Below are 18,035 nucleotides of genomic sequence, written 5' to 3' on the forward strand. Positions count from 1 at the left end.
GGTCCTTCAATAAAATATTGAGATGTCTTGAATGGTACATGGATGAGGCGGGGGGGCAGATCAATTATCAGGAGGTTCTCAAAGTGGGGGCATGCTGGGAGTGGGCCTCAGGACAGATCTGTGGCCACAGGAAACATTAGCAATCCACGCCCCACCCCCACCACCCCAGCTGCTGAGGGGCCTGGGTTTTCCTGAGCAAGCTGCCCAGCCCCATAGTAGGTCACGAGACCACAGGAAGAGTGAGACCAGTTTAATTTAGACATAAGCTTTGGACAGCCTCCTGGTGAAAAGGAGCCTGAGGGCCCATCAGTGGAGAGAAAGGCCCCCAGGTGGGGAGGGAACAGCATGGGAGCTGGCGCTGGGAGTGCCACGATGCTGGTCCTGTGCTCAGCAGATACTGGCAGAGCCTGCAGAGAGAGAGAGTGGGGTCCAAGGTCCTCACAGACATAGTGACTACATAGACACGCCCCTCAGCCTTGGGTGACCCCAAGGCTGGGCTGGCTCAGGACAGTCCCACCTTACACACAGATGTCTCTTAAAAAAGAGACATCATTTTTTAACTCTCAAATTATGTGGCCACTCTGCCTGAGTGCCTGGAAGCCTCTCAAAGAAGCCTGTCTCACCTGGAGTGATGAGTGGAACAGCTTTCTCAGGTAAGGGACTGAGAAAGGAACACATCAGATTAGCATCCTTGGACCTTCTGTCCTCTCTCACCAAGACTCCTGGTGCCTCCTCCCCAGGGAGCCCCCAACTGCCTCCTTGCTATTCTTCCACTGTCATTTTAAACAATACCCGGGGTCAGAGGTTTCCCTGATTTGGGGTCCTTCAGAGTTGATTATTTGTGAATAATCAACTGAAGACCCAGGGAGCAGCCAAGCGACTGTCCTCTTTCTCCAGTGTAGGACTTTACCCCAAATTGTCTGCTCAGCTTGAGGTGCACACAGCCTCACCTCGGCTTCCGACTGTGCTTGCATTTGCATTTTCCACCTGTGAAGAGAGACATCAGTGCGAAGAACCAGGACCCTGGCCACCCCTCTTACCACATGCCGCCCCACCCTCACCCCTCCAGCCCCACCAGCCCCACCACTCACTCAAGGCGAACAAGAGGCCAGCGATGCACAGGAGGCCTGCGCAGATCGTTCCTCCCAGCTGCAGGCCTTCCCAGTCTAGGGGAGCAGAGCGTGAACTGGCGCCAGCCTGGCTCCACCCCACACACTCATTCAAAAGATATGTATGAGCACCTGCTTGTGCAGTTGCCCTTACATTCCAGGCAACCAGAAAAACAAGCCAGTAAGTAGATGCATAGGATACTATCTGGTGGGAGCAAGTGCTAGAAAGAAAGAAAAAAAAAAGCAGAAGAGCACAGAAAAAGAATGGGGTTTGAAGGATGATCAAGGAAGGCTTTTCTGAAAGGTGGCATTTGAGCTGAGGCCTGGGGTGGGGGGACCCCCGGGGGAGGGTAGGGATATTGGCCAGGTAGAGGAAGAAGAAACCTGCTTGGGGGCGCTGCAGGGCAGCAAGGAGCCAGGTGCTGGGAGGGCATGTAAGAGAGAGGGGAAGGAAGGAGTCTGGTGTGAGATACCGGCCCAGCAGCCCAGTGCCTCAGCCGGAAGTCTTCCTAAATATGCGGGGGTGTCTTCCCTCCTTGCTGGAGTGAGACTCCTTCAAAGACCAGTGCACGTTGGCCTTCGGTCCTCTTAATTGACCACACTGCCTCCTTCCCCCCTCCCAGCCCCATCTACCTGGGCTCCACATCACCCCTGAGCAACCCCTGGCAAAGAGGTGCAGGATAGGCAAGGGGAGGAGTGGGGATGAAGGAGATCAGCTCTTACCATAGTAGAAGGGGCTGTCTTTATCTGCAGGAAAGAAAAAGTAGTAAGGACCGGAACTAGGAGGCAGGATTGGAGTCTTAGACGGAAAAAACGTGACAGCAGGAGCAGGCAACTTGTTGGGGCCTCACTCACCAACAAGGTCATTGGCTTCCAAGGCAGGCAGGCCTGGGTGGGAAAAGTAGACGGATTGCATGATAATTCATGACACTAGTCTCAACATCATTCAGCAGCAGGACCTCAGCCCAAAAGATGAGGACAGACAGACAGCCTCGTTGGGAGACACCCTGGGGTCAGTTCCCTTCCTCACACCTTCGCAGCCTCACACAATGCTGGGATTCTTTCTGTTTCCCACCCCACAGCCTTTGCTTTCCTCGTCCCCCCTCCCCCCCCCCCCCCCCCCCACACACACACACACAGCCAGCTCCTCCTGCTACCTCTCAGGCTTCTTGCTCTTCTTCCTTGCACTCAAAATGGGATGGTATGTTGGTTCTTTTTACCCTCTCCTGAGAAGCTTCCTACCCAGACCCTGGCTAACCCTCTGCTTCCTGAAGAAATGGGGAATGGAATGCCTTTCTCTTCAGCCACCAGATGGTCACAGTTTTCCAGAATTCAATTACCCAGGATAACTTTTGCAATATCCACTTCTTACCTGTATTATTATTTCCTGTACTGATGATAGGGTGGGTAGATAGACAGAAATGAGCAGGAGAAGGGGACACCTAGCCCGGATAGAAAGCCCCTTGCTGCAGCTCCTACTTGGGTCCAGACCCCTTATAGCTGCCCTCACTCAGGGCCCCGATGCCTCGCTGGCCCAGCAGGACCCCAGGCTCGCACATGCCCCTAAATCAAAGGGACATGTTGTAGAGGGCAGAGAAGGAAGAAAGACATCCCACTCATCAGCGTATACATCCTGCTTATCAGGGCCATTTGAATGAGCTTCTCAAATCATAAAAAGAACATTGACAGACACTGCTTTGAGTAGCAAAAGGGAGAACTGGACACCTCAGCAGGAGAGAGAGAGAGAAGGAGAAGGGAGACGGGGAGGCAATTCTACCCTCAGAAATCAAAGCCTTCATACAATGTGAGGAGAGGCCTTTCCCCCTCTTGGGATCTGTCTGCCCCATATCCCAGAGTGTACCTACCTTTGCTAATAAACGTCTTACTGCCCTATCTATACCTGTACAAAATGCTGTCTCTTGGCTGCATTCTTTCCCTGAACACAAGAGCTGAGGAATATTATTGCAACGCAGTAACACTATTATTTCTTTTTAAATCAAAAGTGTAAATGAAAACACATTCATTCGACACCAGGCCCCCTTTGAGAGATGCTGCCCTTGTCTTCACAGCCTTAGAGGGCACCTGAGAGGCAGCAGGATCACCTCTGGGAGGACTCACCTGCCAGCGCAAGGAGAAGGCCCCAGGTCACTCCCTCCATGTCACAGCTGCAGGGCAGGGCTGTGGGGAGGGGGTCGGGCTGGGTCAGGTGGCTCCCACCTGTCCTGTGGGAGAGCTAGGGCACCAACCACTAGGGTGCACTTGCTTATGGGGTGGTCTTGGGAAAGTTAACCCGCTTCTGTTCCCTCACTGAGAGATGATACCAGTAGTGTCTTGTGGAGTTATATGGATTGAATTAATACTAACTAGTTAAGTGCTTAGAACAGCTCCTGCAGGTAGTAGTGCCCTATAATGCTTTGTTACAATCTGTAGTCAGAGGCCTAACCCAAGGTCAGATGAGCAGGGCTGCTGTTCTAACTCTGGCTTTGATGTCTGCCTTCCTAACCCCAACACAGAGAGCAAGGCTGTCAGGCCTGAGGCTATTGCTCCCAAAGGTCTGGGCCTGGGACACAATCAGGCTGAATTACAAGGTAGCCTCCATAAAGGGCCACCTGGGCCTGAGCTGGGCAGAGAAGGGAGCCGCTGACCAGGGGGAGTGGGCAGCGGAGGATGCCAGGCACAGATGGCCCCCCACCCCAGCCCAGCCCGCGGAAGGGACCCTCCTCAACGTTCCACTCTCAGAGTACAGAATGCTATTGGCAGCAAATTGCTTGGTGGGTGGGATATTGCCCCTTCTTCTTCCTCCTTGGGGTGGGAACAAGTCCCTGCTGGCTATGCTAGGGACAGAAGGCTCCTCCCAACTTTCTGCACATCGTTAGCTGCAGGAAGGCCTAGGGAGGTCTATGTTTCATACAGAAGTCATTGTTATTATTTGCTGGGACCAGCTGGACAGAACTCTAATCCACTTATCAGCTGTGTGCCTTAGTGGGTTACTTAACGTCTCTGAGCTTCTGTGTCCTGTAAAATGAGGATAATAACCTCATAAGGTTATGACTGAATTAAATAAGTTAACATGTCAAGCCTAGCACATAATAAGTACTGAAACATGTCACAATGATCAATACATGAATGCCTAGGTCTTATTGCCATAGAAGGCAGGGACTGTTAATGTGCTGCTTCTGAAGGCGGGAGGTTCTCATCTTTGAGCTTCTCTCCACTCACCTCACTCACCACCCTGGCGTTCCTGGAGCATGAAGGGCGCAACTCCAGTTTACATATTCTTTAGCCAAAGGCTGGCTCCTGTGTCCTCTAGCCCCCAACCCGCCATCCGTATGACAGTGGTCCCAGAGCAGGCAGCCTCCAATCTTCAACACCCCCAAACACGCACCCCGTTACCGAGAATACCCAGGCACTCCCATCCCTTCCTAGGCTGATACTCTGGGCCACCCCTCTGTCCCAACCCCTCCACATAGCAGCCTGAAGTCCTAGCAATTGCCTGCTCACCTGAAAGCCAGTTCTCTTGAGCTCACCTGAGAGCAGGGTGCACAGAGCAGGTCTGAGGAGGCTGCTGGGACAGTGTTCAGCCTCGTGGGTTCTGGCCCTTTAAACCCAGCAGGCTTGCCTGAGGGGACAATATCTTCAGACAGGAGGAAACTGGTCAAACTCTGTAAGATTCCTGCAGCTCCCTCTGCTCTGTGCTCTTAAGGAGACAGCTCGCCCTGCCACACCCACCGCGGAGGAGAGCTCCTGAGGGCCTCAGGGCCAGCTCAGAGTGAGGTGGTGGTGGGGGAGAGGGGTGGGCAGAGCCTCAGACTCTTCTCTTGGGCAGAAGATGACTTTCAGCTTCTTCAGCTCACCTGGATCCTAAAAGAGGGGCCCTGAGGTGTGCTGGAGGGGGACAGGGGGTTTCTGGGCTCTTGTGCCAGCAATGAAGTTCCAGGATTTCTGTGTGGGGGTGTTCTGGGGACAGTTGAGACAATGTGGAGTCAGGGACTGGTCTTGAGGCTCCATTTACTCAGTGGTCCTGCTGCTTTTTCTTGGCTGGGTATTCATGGGTGGGGGGCTGAGACTGATGGGCACCCGTCGGGATCATTCACCCTCTGACCAGGCCTCAACACCCACTTCACCGAGGGAGACCGACAGCTGGAATTCAGAAAGCCCCTAGGCCCAGGCTCTGGTTTCTTCCCTACTTCCTGGGGGTGGTGATGGGGGCAGAGAAAGCCCACCAGCTCCAGGATAAGGGGTGGACCGCTGCCCGCTTCAGACCCGGATGCCTGCCTCCTGCACTGCCAGCTGGCTCTCCTCTTCCTTCACTCCACCACACATCCCTTTTAGCCTGTGCCCTTAGCCCTGGATGGTGCCGGGCCTCTCTGTTCTGCAGTCCCCCTCCCCAATTTCTCTGTTCACCGCTTTTCCTACTGCATGGTGAGCAACTGAAGGCAGGGATGCTGCCTCCCTTATTCCTAATGCCCAGCCATGGACACCAATAAATAAATAGATTTTGACTGCATTGTTGGTGGAGGAGGTAATCAAGAGGACGTGACTGCTGGCTGACCCTTGAGCTGAACCCAGGCAATCAAAGGCTCCTCAGCTCATACCCTGTTCTTGAAATTTATGCTCTGCTTGCTGGTTCCAGAGTGGGGACTGTTCCAAGGACACAGCCTTGTGTGTTTTGTACTCGTCACAGCCTATCAATAACCAATGATGTAGCTGGACAAGCCCTTGTGGTTCTTGTCATGATGACAAGACACCCTTCAGCAATAACCATCCAGAAACTTTGGAAAAAATAAAGGTTTCTTATTCACAGGACCTGGAGATTACAGCACACCTGGGGCCGAACACTGAGGTCACAGGTAGAGCGAGAGAGTGCGTGCACATGGGCTTGGGGCTCTGTATTCTTTGGCGTCGAGGGTGAGGGCCTAGAGTTTCATGGGCTCACACTTTAAGAATGGGAATTCTTAAAGTGGGAATTCACTTTTAACACATAAGAATGGGAATTTAAAGCCCGGGAAGTGAAAAAACAAACAAGTAGCCCAAATGGCCAGTTATTGAAATCAACCAAGATCTCTAAAGCATGGGAGCCTCAGTGGGTGGAGGTGGCCTGGCTCTTTATCTAGTCTTTATCTAACTCTTTATCTATGTAGCTGGCAGTGTGTTTATTTGAGATAGCCATCTTTGAAATGGATACTTCATACCTCGCAATCAAAGTTTAAGTCAGGCACTTGCATTACAAAAAATAAAACACCTGTCAGGCTAACAACACTAGACCTTGAGAGAGTAGGTGGTATTGAGAACACCTAGCCTGTGTACATGGTTCGGTGTACATGGTTAAGGCCTCTCTATAAACTTTTAACATTCTGGCAGGCGGAGGTGGAGGTTTTCTCATCTTGCAGTTGTCCGAGACAACTGGCTCATTGCACCTGCACCTCCCAATCTGGAGTGGCCCGCCTCTTGCTCCAGTCTCTCCTTGCCCTCTGTGTAGGGGCCAGTTTGCAAACCAGCAATTGTTGAGTCAGTGAGGACAAGAAACCATGAGAGGCTCCCAGTGCTGGGGGCAGGGGACAGGCCAAGGCCAGGAAAGGCAGTCAGGGAGCATCCCGCTGAGTAGGGATGGGGAGGGCATGCCTAGTGCCAGCAGGTGCATCTCCTCATGAAAACCTTCCATGCTGCTCCCTGGTTTCAAGATCCAGTTTCTGCACAGTTTGACCAGAGGCTCTGGCACCAGAAAAGACTGGATGTGAAGCCCCACTGTGCCACTTGCTTACCAGGTGATCTCAAGAAGCTCCTTCATCGGTCTGAGCTTCAGCTCTCTCTCCCATAAGTGGAGCAATGACAGGATTTACCTCTGGGGTTTAGGACGGAGTGCTGCAGGGGCTCGGGGCTGCCCCACGGTCAGCCCTCAGTGTGTACTGACAGGATGAATGCCTCCCAGGCCTGGTGAGGAAAGTTTGTTAACCTCAAGATTCAGAAGAAACATAATAGCACATTAATAGTCAAATCCAGGCTCTGTTAGTTACTTGCTATGTGCTCTTGAGCAACTGACTTACTGTTTCCTTATCTATAAAGTGGGAACCATGACCGAGACTACTTTGAATGTTTCTGGTATGATGACATCTGCTTGTGCTGCTCAGTTCACAGGAGCTATTAATGTAGTGGGAGTGGCCCTCATACATACAAGGTAAGATCTGCATCATGAGAGAAAGGGGGTCGTCATTAGAGAGACCTCCATGGGGAAACTGCATTTTAGAGAAGAGAAAGGTCTTACATAAGGTCACACTGGGGACTCAGCCAAAGTTTCCAGACTCCACAGTTGACTTCATCTGCCCTGTAAGCCATAGTGGGAAATAAACAGCAAGGGAGCAGGCATTTGTAGGAGGGGGACCCTTTAAGTCCCCATATTTGCTTTGGAAACTCTCCATGAAGTATGAAAAGTACTTCATGAAATGAAGTATGAAATCCACTTTTCCAGAAGAATTAGTGCTTTTGCTCTGCCCCCGCCCTCTCCTGGGACCCACCACTCCCATCTCTGTCACCATGAGGTATTATCATCTTTAAAAAGTAGAAAGAGAATGTCACCTGAGCCAGGTGGTATTGACACTGGTCCCAAGTAGGGGACAGGCTAAGTCTGGGGCAGAGGAGGGAGCCCAGCTACCTGTGAGAAACTTCTGCCAGCACAGTGCTCCTCCTTTTGCCAAAGGTGGCCGTGCAGTGCACCGTGGCCGAGTACTGCGTCCCCTGAGAGGCCCCAAAGGCCACACACACACCCAATGGCCGGCAGCAATGCCTTCCCTCCAACTGGAAGTGGTGCGAATTCAGTTCCCAGGTCAATGAGTTCTCTTCTTCGGTATTAAAACCAGTACTTTTAAATGGTCATGAAACTGGGTATAGAAAGCTTTAGAAGCTTTGTGTACCAAGAAATAGTTACTAAACTGTCCTTTTATTGGTTAGAAGTGTTTAGGGTGAACAGTTGCTCTCTCAGGATGTGATACGTGAGGGGCTGGACCAGCAGTGAACACTGTTTTCAGGGAGTCACAATCAAGGAGGGCGATCAAGGAGGGCTGGCCAACAACATGCATTCCTCACGCAAATCCCTGGAGCCATCCATTTGGGCCTGATTTCTTATCTACTGTATGGGAGAACTGGATAAGAGGCCCTGAGATCTACAGGGAATTCAAACCTCGGGTGATGAAAGGCTGGGAGGAATGGGTGGTGGAGAGCCAGCGTCAGTTGGGTGGGTGCAGATGAAAGCCTGGAAGTATCAAAAGTTGAGCGAAAACTGCCAGGTCCAGCTCTGAACTCTTTCTTCCCCTTCTGGACTCAGCACTGAAAAGGCTACAAAAGACCTCAGCACTCACATGCAGGACTTCCTCCCCGTTCATGTCAATCACCGCCACAGCTCTCACACTCCCCAACTGCTTTCCTCCTTCTCCAAGCATTACTTATTGCTCTGTGAAGAACACAGATGCATCCTAGAAGCCATTGATTTCTGGTGGAAAGGTAATGAAACAGGACTTACCTAAGAGTGACGAGAGGTAAAATAAGAAGGAAGTGGCTCATATGCTGTCTGGAATATAGTGGGAACATAACATGAGTATTTTTCTTATCTTCTCTGATGGACTGAATGTCACAGGTGTTCGTAGAAGGCTGAGATTGTCTGTTCTGAGGTTTCTGGTGTAGGAAAAATACCCCATTCGTGAGAGAACCAGAAGAACGGCAGAGGGAATCTCTGTTCTGTGAGGCCTCTCCCGCCTGGATCTACTTCCTGGAATCTGTCTCCCTCAGGAATCCCCCCCCCCCCCCCGCCCCGTTCTTCTTGCCCTCTTACCCAGAGCTAATAGAACCAGACTGAGTTCCTAAAGCAAAGTAGAAACTTTATTCTTTGATCGAGGAATGGAGATGGGTGAGCTCATGCCGGAAAGGGACGTTCTCCCTGACCTGGGAGGTCCTGGGAGCTTTGAAGGGGTTTAGGGTAGGTTGGTGGGATGGGGTGGGGGTGAGTTCTAGAAAAGGGAAGGCGATTTCCGAGGAAGAGTTGGGTATGCGCAGTCTTAAAGGCTCCATTCTGTACGGCACTAATTGTGCCTAGCAATGTACATTCACCCCCGCCCCGCGTGACTTTTAGTATGTTAATGAAGAAAAAGTAAAAGGAGGTGTGGGCGGTGCACTGCTTCTAGCTATCCGGAGCCGGCTGGGTCTGTGGGTGCTGTGGTTAACCGTTAGCAGTTCTCCTTTGTTTCTGTAAGCAAGCGTAGCTTGTGACCTAGTTTAGCCATTTGGGAACAGTAGGGTGTTTAGACGATAGCCGGTGCCGCTCTCTGCATATTCCTCAGGCACCCCCATGTGTGCCCAGGGTGTTGAGCCCCTACTGGTTTTGGGCCCACAGATCTGGGGCTCACTCCCTTTGAGGAACGTGTGGGGAGGGAGGCAGCCTGACTCCCGGCTCAACTCCCTGCCTATGGGAGCAGGGGGAAGGAAGGGTGGAAGGACGACCGTCTGAAGGGTAGAGCTGTGGGACGAAGGGCTAATTTTTCCGGAACTCAGCCTCCGCTGACTCCTGCGTGTTTTGGGGAGGCGGCGGGCGGCGCCCTTCGCGCTGCGGGATCTCGGAGCCTTCCGAACGAGGGGGTACGGAAACGATGTGAGGGTCTCAAGAGAGGAACACTGGGGCCCTTGCGGCAGCCACTCCACTCAGGAGTCTGGTGTGAAGGCCCGGCTGGCTTTGGCCGACTCTGGCATCCACGTACGACTCCTAACGCCTCTAAGAGGCTCCTAGCAAGAGGTCGTTAATGACCCACCCTCTCTCTTCTGGCTAGGAGTCGAGAAACAGCCAATCGTACCAGGACTGTGCTGGCTTCTAGCCAATCAGCACCAAGGGACAGCCATTGAGGCGGGGCTGTGGGTGAAGCCGCCTATGAGGGTAGGGCCCAGGCAGTGTGGGCAGGGTTTTCCTTCCCTTGAGCGGTCCCGCCCCTCTTCGCGCGGATTGGCTGCGCCAGTTCACCGGAGTGCCTGTCTGGCAGCCGCCCAAGTACCTTTTCTCAGCAGCTACTCAGCTACCTGTGACGGTCAGGTCTTTGGGTCATTCTTTGTCCGAGTCTTTCTCCATCCATCATCCGTTCGCTCCCCTATGATGGTCACGGTTTTCTGGAGGTCGTTGTCTTCAGTAACTGGCACCTTAGAGGCTGAGAGGGATAGCTGAGGTGAAGGGACAGCACAGCTCGTGAGCTCAGAGCAGGCCAGGGTGGAGGGGGTCGAGCCGTACCGGTGGGGGTGTTGGCGTGGAGTGAGGCCAGAAAGCCGGCGGGGGCCTGGGACTGGCCTTCAGGCAGTTGCAGAGACAGTGTTGGATCTGCATATGAGAACGCCCTTCGGAGGGTAGGAATGAAGACCTGTGCAAGAGGAGAGAAGCCGGAAGGGTTCACAGATCTGATATACCGGCGACTCATGCTTCTTATTCGTCCCGCTTCTTTTAGAGCTCAGCAGCGCTTTCCTCTGCCTCACAGGCCCCTTAGCACCCTTTGCTACTCGTGTCTCCCATCATCCAGATCACCTACCCTCGACCTGAAAACTGAAGTAGCTCTGGGATACACCTCCCCTTTGTATTCTATGGGCACTCCACAGTCAACAACTTCTAAAAACCTTTCCGCGTCCTGCTGGCCCACTCACCCCACTCACCCCAGCGTGTCTCGATTTCAGAGTTGCCTATGCCAGGTCACTCTTATCTACCTGGTCATAAGGGCCACCACTAAGCAGAGATTATCTGTTGACGTGTCTCCCCCTCAGGCTTTAACCCCTCGAGGGCACTAGCACTCCTCACTCTGGGTGACAAGTTCATCCACAACAGCCTTAGTGAGTGCTTGATACCTGGCCGGCTGTTTTCCAGCACTTTCCAACTGTTAACTCATGTCATCCTCACAGCCTTTAAGGGAGGACTCTCATCACCCAACTTTATTATGAGGACATGAGGTGAAGGGTGGTTAGGTGAAGTACTGGGCCACACAGCTGGAAGTGGCTGCCCTGCCCCAGAGCAGGCACTTCACCAACACTTTGCATTAAACTGTGCGCCTGATTGATTTTTAATGTGCTTTTAAAGTACCTTTGTAGAGTTATGATTCACCTATCATACAATGATCTCATTTAAATGTACAATCCAATGGGTTTTAGAATGTTTACAGAATTTGTACACATTATTTTAAAAATATAAAATTTGTGTGCAAGCATGTTTGTGATTTTTATGCAATGATAATATTTAGATATTTTGTATCAATATGTATACATTTTATTTTCACTAGGGTGCCAGTTGTTGAAAAGTTGGTATCGCTATACATGTATTATATGTACCATGCTTTTTAAATAGGTATAATTTGATTATGCAACTTTTAAAGTATTTTCATTCTAATATAATTACTTGCCATTTATTTACTCATTTAACACTGATTTTTTAAATTTATATTTATATCTATTTACCGATTCGACACTGATTTACTACTAATTCTATCTTTTGTGTCTCATTACAGTTCCAACACTTTTCCAGGAACTGGGGTTCTGAACAAGTCAATGCAAAAAGCTTCTGCTTCGAGTAGCTGACAGCATGGTGGGGAAAACAAGTAGGAAAAAGAAATAGATACTATTTCAACTATTGATTGACCAGTGTAGTGAAGACATAAAACGGCTGAGATGTGGAGAGTGATGGGGTAGAGAGACACTTTCTTAGATTGAAAGTCAGAGTTGGGCAGTGGTAGAAGCAAGTTGAAGAGACTTGTATGCCACAGCCATGATTTCCCCTTTGCAATTCTTTTCTGGTTAGATTGAGCCAGTGAAGCCAAATACATATCCAGATTTTAGAGCATAACTTATGAAAAGAGTTTCTTATCTAGAACCAGTGGTTTTCAGCCCAAGAAATCTCTCTCCCTGGAACTTATCTACATCTTTATATAAGTTAGTTATAATAAGATTAAGTGTCTGATAAGGAGACTTACTTACATATCTGGCAGTAACAGAATAAAAGAATGTTTTTCCTGGCACTGAATGCTGAAGTTGAAAGAATAAAAGCAGTGGCTTAAGAGACCAAAGATGCTATAATCGGAAGGGTCTACATTTAAGCAGGTCTTAGTTCTGTGCTTCATTAACATTGAATGTGATTATGAATGTCAATAGTTTCTAGAAGTTTGTCTGTTACCAGAATGCACTGAACTTGTGGACACCTGAGATCTGGATTCAAATGCAATCCAAGCTCGACAAGTCTTTGTCATCTCCTGCAGTAGCTAATTAAAAAATGATGCAGCCATTGTTATGCAGTTTTACCAACAAAAAGGGACATGTTGGGTTCTACTCCAATCAGACTACAAAAGAGAATTACAAGTACCTTTAAGCAATGTGAGCTACTGAAGAAGTTGAAGTTTAGTAAACAATGGGAAAATTTTTAAAAATTAAATAGCAGTTTTAACTTTTTTCCTGTAATGTAAAATTAAAACATAGTTTGATATATAAAGTCTTGAGAGTATTATTTGCCTTCAAGTTCTTAATACATTAGTAAAATATTAATATATTAACTTCTGGTGATCAACATGGGGATTTTCCGCAGTGGGGGGTCTGAAGCCATCCCCTCCACCGTACAGCACTTGGAGAACCAGTTTTTCTGCTAGGGATCGGTGGCTTTTGCAATATTCCACCTTTTCATCTATGGTAACTAAGACCTTCTAGCTCCTAGGCATGGATAGAGTCGGGTGCATGGGTCTCAGTTCCATTTCTAAATTGGTTCACCTGCCTTGGCAAACAATCAGCATGGCTTCAGAAAACTGAAATGTGCAAACTTGGTGCCCAGCAACAGTGTCCCGGGTGTGTCCCTCAGAGCACAGCAGCACCTACCTCAGAAGACAGGCTGTGGCATCCCACAAGTGGGAGCTGAAGCCGGCCCAATACAGGAAGTTCTAAGAAAAGAACACAAAATTATGAACATAATATGTTTGTGTCAAAGTTTATTTAGAATGACAAAGCAAAACAATTGCAAATTTTTTAAAACTGACAAACAACAATTTTAAAAGCATTTTAATATTAATTGCCTGTCAAAGTATTAATTTTACTGGTATGGACGAAAAGGGGACGCTGCAATAAATCATAAATTCCTAATTGGACAGATCTTGGTGGGTAGTCACGCATATAACTTATTTAGTGAAAGTCAGCCCTGTCCACTGTTCTTGTGCATCTAGTTTAACACACCTTTGAGATGCCCCCTATTCATACCCCTCCTTCTAAAGGGTGACCACCCTCAAGAGAGGACAGAATTTTAACTATCCTGTAATCTGATCCCCACCTTGCTTTCTCCCACCTTCATGTAATCTTCCTTAGTTCCCTCCTTAATTCCAAATGCATAAAAGAAACCGCAAACTGTTCTTCTCGGGCATTTGAGATCTTGCTCCCTGGTGTATGTAGTCAGTTTTGGCTCAAATAAACTCTTCTATAATTCTCTACAGATTTGGACATTCTTACCTCAACACTAGTAACATTAATTAACTGCGTAATCAAAGGCACTGCTTCACGTGATAGTGATTTAGAATATTTAAATTAGAGTATGTAAAATTAAAATAATTTCTATGAGAAAAAATGGAACATAACTTAGTCTTCTAGCATGATTTGACCGATTCTAAAAAAATTTTACTGATAGTTTAGAAAACTTGCTTTCAGTATTGTAATTTATTATTGCTGATGTCTTGTAAAAGTTTGGTGTTGTCAAACTTAAGAAAACCTCTATTGAGTGTTTTCCTTTTATGAGCAACAGGATATCAGGGTGTTTTACATTTTTCTTTGCAGTGCCCAGTCTTAAATATCCTTGGAATTGAAGATGCTCATTAAGCATATTGTTGCCAGCAAACCTCCAGAGGCCTTGCGAGGGACCCCAGGATTGTCTATGGGGGGGACCTGGTGTGAAGGAGGCCCAGGACATGGGGAGGGAGTATGTGTGGGGCCTGGATAGGTAGTGTGTGTGTGGGAGGTATGGTCACTGGGGAGAGTCCATCGTGGGGAGGGACCTGGTGTAAGAGAATAGATGCCTCTGGGGAGGCCATGGAAGTGTGGGGAGTGGCCAAAATTTAGGAGGACCAGACATGGGGGAGAGCTGGTAGCTTGAGGATGTGTGTGTGTGTGTGTGTGTGTGTGTGTGTGTGGCCTGGAATGGGAGTGGGGGCCAGAACACTGGGGGACCTTGGAGAGGGGCTTCAGTAGCACAGAAATGTTTCCACCAGGACTGTTTTTAATAGAAAAAAATCCAAGAAACGTGTATCAGGAAAGAAAAAGTTTCTTCTGGCTGGTCTGATAAATTGACATGAGACAGACTAGCAGGGGACAAACAAAATAAAGTTTAATAACATGTACATCTACTGTTTACGCAGGAGAGACAAACACTGAGTAACTCATCAAAATGGCAGAATCCATCACCTTCACTACCATCTTCAGCTAAAGATGAAAGACGCTGAGGGTGGAGTCAGTTTTGGGAGGTTACCAGGAAAAGCACAGTAAAAAAACGGGTAAGATTGTTATACAGATTTAAATTCAGAACCTTCACAAACACTTACAGATGGGGATTTCCCTTACAAACGTAAATGTTCTCTTACAAAGGGTAACTTCTATTTGGTTTTCTTCTCCCATGTCTGCTATTTCTTAAGCAGTCTAAAATAATATTCCAAAGACGCATATTTTGGGGTGGCAAAGTCTGCTCCTCATAAATTGACAGGAGAAAGATAATTATGACATTTTTGTGGGTTAGAACTTTATTCCTCAGTGAAGCTGGTAAACTAGTCTTGTATACATACATGGATTAAGGTAAATATCAACATATCCAAAGAAACAAAGTTGCAGAAGAATTCTGTTTATATATAGTTCAAGACTGTATATTTAGTAAAACTCTAAACATGTCAAAGTAAGTATCTACCCAAACTGTAGATAGAGAATTTTTATGAGTTTTATTTGAGCCAAACTGACGACACATGCCAGGGAGCAAGATTGCAAATACTACGGAAAATAATAGTTTTGCAGCTTCCTTTATGAATTTGAAATTAAGGAGGGGACATAAGGAAGACTGGAGAAAGCAAGGGGGGGATTGGATTACAGGATAGTTAACTAGATTATGTGCTCTCTTGAGGGTTAATGCCTCCTTCGAGGGGCATTACTTCTGGTATTTCAAAGGTGTGCTAACCTAGAAGCACAAAAACACTGCACAGGGCTGGCTTAGCACCTTTCACTGAAGAAGTTACAGGACTTGCCCCGCTAGGAATTTATGATCTATTATAACACCCCCTTTTTGTCCACAAATGAAAGTACCGGAATAGATAACAATTTAAAAGTAAGTGCACCGTTCAGACTGGGGTAGCTTGGAAAGGCGGGAAAGAGAGCGAGGCGTGCAGTGTGTGCACCCGAGGCCCTAACCTATCCCAAGAACGGCGGCGCTGTGAACCTGGACCGGCGCTGACTGCTCACTTTACTGTTTGTGTTGTGCAAGAAAATCAACCAAAGCGCCGTCAGCATAATTAAGGGCTCTTTTTGTCAAAGGTCAGGCGGGAGGCTCCGAGGAGCAAAGGGACCGCTAATTCCATGGAGGCCTGCAGGGGGCGCCATGGGAGGGGACACGGTCTCTGAGTGGGAAGGAGGGCTTGTTCTGAGGCTGCGCAGGCTGGGCTTTCTGCAGACGGTGAAGAGGAGGACGCACTAAGTGGTAAGGAGCCACAGTTGAAGGGACAGGACCTCGAAAGCCACAGTGGCCAAGTCTCACTTCTCAAGTCCTTCAGGATACATCCTACGAGGTTATAGTCATTGTGCCCATTTTACAGATGAGAAACTGAAATTTGGAGAGATTATGTGAGTTCTCCAAGGGTAGTCTGCTTCCCAAGTGCCTGGTTGTACCTCTGTTTGGCACCTCACTTTGCAGCATTAACCGCTGAGCCTCACAACAGCACCATGAACTTGACACTCCTGACATTCTATAGTAGGTGTATTGGGGGGAGCAGAGGCATGGGCAGCAGCTAGTAAGTGGTGAGACCAGAATTAGGAGTCCAGGCTGTCAGCTTCTATAATTTAGGCTTTTGGGCCATAGACAGTGCCATGTTTGTTGAAGAAGCCTGAATGTGCCTGGGGGTGAGATGGGGTGCGCCAGGGTAAGAGGAGAACTCAGGGGAATGGTGGACTCAGCACCAGATGTTGCCTACCTTCCCTAATCCCTACTTTTAACCGCCTGCATCTTCCAGGAGCCTGCTAAGTACCAGCATGGAGGTGTCCTGGTTCTGCTGATACATGAGTGGTGAGCTGAACTGACCGCTGTGGCTGATAAGGCCACAGGCTATCCACGCCGGGTTCGATAGAACAGGTCCTGTCCTTCCATCAGCCAGGCTGGGTCTTCAGCGAAGCCCAGGAAAGATCTCTGGGCCCTCCAACATGATCAGCCTCTGGGACAGAGCCAGATGAGAGGAAACCCACAGTCAGTTTTGTTTTCTTCTAGGCAAGTGCTACAGAAGTTGTATCGATATGAAGTATATATTATGCATACTAAGGTGAATCGAAAAATATACTTACCAGGACAAAAGGGGTAAAGGGACAGTGGCAGCCAGGTTTGGGAAACTGGAAAGCTGGACCTCCCACAGCAGAGGCGGCACCTTTGCCTATCCCGGGGAAAACCCTGAGATCATCTGATTTGTGCCAGTGAGTCCCAGAAAGGACTAGGAATTAGGGCGCCAGGGCCTTCTGAAAGTGAGTGTTCAGAGGGGACCAGAGGACAGCCTGGGAGTCCGTGAGAACAGCAGGGGTCAGGACCCTTCCTGTTGGAAGGTCCCTTCCATAGGCCCTCGGCCTTCTGTGTGTCTTGGTTTCTGGGTCTGTCTCTGTCTCTTCCCTTTCGGTCTCTGAGTTTTTTGCATCTTTATTTCTGTATCGCTGCTATATCCAGGTGTATCTCAATGCCTCCCTGTGTTTGCTTATCTCTCAGCAATTTCTATGGCTCCAGATAATCTCCTGTGTGTCTCCTTCCAGGTCAGGCCCAGTAACTCCCCACCTTGGGCTACAGCCCCACCAGGCATGAAGCCAGTGGTTAGCCCATCATTTTACCCACTAGGGCCCCTATTGGGGCCTGGCCTCCGAGTCAGGCTGGTAAGGGTGAGGGATCCCAAGGCAGGTTTCATCTGTCGGAGACAGGGCCGAACCCACCCCCACTAGCCAGAAGATGGCAATCAAAGACTGTTTCAGCACTATTCCTGCCTCCCCCAGCCCCTTTCACCCAGAGACATTCCAGGGTGAGGGGGAGTAGATTTTGGGTGTCAGCAAATTTTTTCACACTTGAAGTTTTCTTTAAAAACCAGGACTAGCCAATTAATTCTCACGACATTTAAAAGATTTATAGTTACTATTGTGCCAGAAGTGCCTTATTGGGCCTGTTTCCTCCACTCTAACTTGGGGATAATAAAATTATTTTCCTCGGGAGGTAATTTGAAATGGGGTGTTGACCTGGTACATACCAAGTGCTGACTGCCAATTCAATACCATTGCCATGACATCCTCATGTCTCATGCTTTCTCACCACTGGTGACCCCCGCCCCAGGTGCATTCCCTCTGGAGCCCACCGGGCAGGACTGGACAGGACCACACTTGGCTTGACCGGACCAGCTTTGGTGGGAAAAACTTCTCATCATGTCCAGATGCCTTAACAACTGTACTTAACTATTAAATATCTGAGTATATATTTATTGAATCATGTCTCCCCTTAGAATTAATTTTAGCACTATGCTCACTTTTTCTTCATTCTTTAAACATTTATGTCACCACTATATTTGTTTAAGCATTCTATGTATTTATTTATATGTAATTTTTGTTAAACCAATCTACATTTCTATCTGTAGGAAGACAGATGTATAATACGTTTCTTACATATCTGGCACATCAGATTCCTTC

The 18,035-nt window shown here is 48.6% G+C and overlaps 1 protein-coding gene across 7 annotated transcripts; it reads right to left on the reverse strand.

Moving 5' to 3' along the window:
- Positions 1 to 245: 245 nt before the first annotated feature.
- FXYD4 (FXYD domain containing ion transport regulator 4) lies at positions 246 to 10,222 on the reverse strand. 7 transcript variants are annotated; one of them, XM_033129791.1, is made up of 9 exons: positions 8,623 to 8,842; positions 8,284 to 8,438; positions 4,637 to 4,728; positions 3,228 to 3,287; positions 1,965 to 1,997; positions 1,833 to 1,856; positions 1,092 to 1,166; positions 951 to 987; positions 246 to 407 (listed from the first exon to the last, which is right to left on the reverse strand). In XM_033129791.1, the coding sequence occupies exons 4-9, from the start codon at positions 3,265 to 3,267 to the stop codon at positions 251 to 253; spliced, it is 366 nt and encodes a 121-aa protein (XP_032985682.1). In that variant the 5' UTR covers positions 3,268 to 3,287; positions 4,637 to 4,728; positions 8,284 to 8,438; positions 8,623 to 8,842; the 3' UTR covers positions 246 to 250. The 7 variants fall into 7 exon arrangements, with proteins under 7 accessions (XP_032985682.1, XP_032985685.1, XP_032985684.1 ...); XM_033129794.1 differs by lacking the exons at positions 4,637 to 4,728; positions 8,284 to 8,438 and adding an exon at positions 10,164 to 10,222 and having other exon boundaries at positions 8,623 to 8,774; XM_033129793.1 differs by lacking the exons at positions 4,637 to 4,728; positions 8,284 to 8,438 and adding an exon at positions 8,932 to 10,124 and having other exon boundaries at positions 8,623 to 8,774.
- Between the last annotated feature and the right edge of the window lie 7,813 nt (positions 10,223 to 18,035).

The sequence above is a fragment of the Rhinolophus ferrumequinum genome, chromosome 16 (assembly GCF_004115265.2).
Source record: "Rhinolophus ferrumequinum isolate MPI-CBG mRhiFer1 chromosome 16, mRhiFer1_v1.p, whole genome shotgun sequence".
NCBI lineage: Eukaryota > Metazoa > Chordata > Mammalia > Chiroptera > Rhinolophidae > Rhinolophus > Rhinolophus ferrumequinum.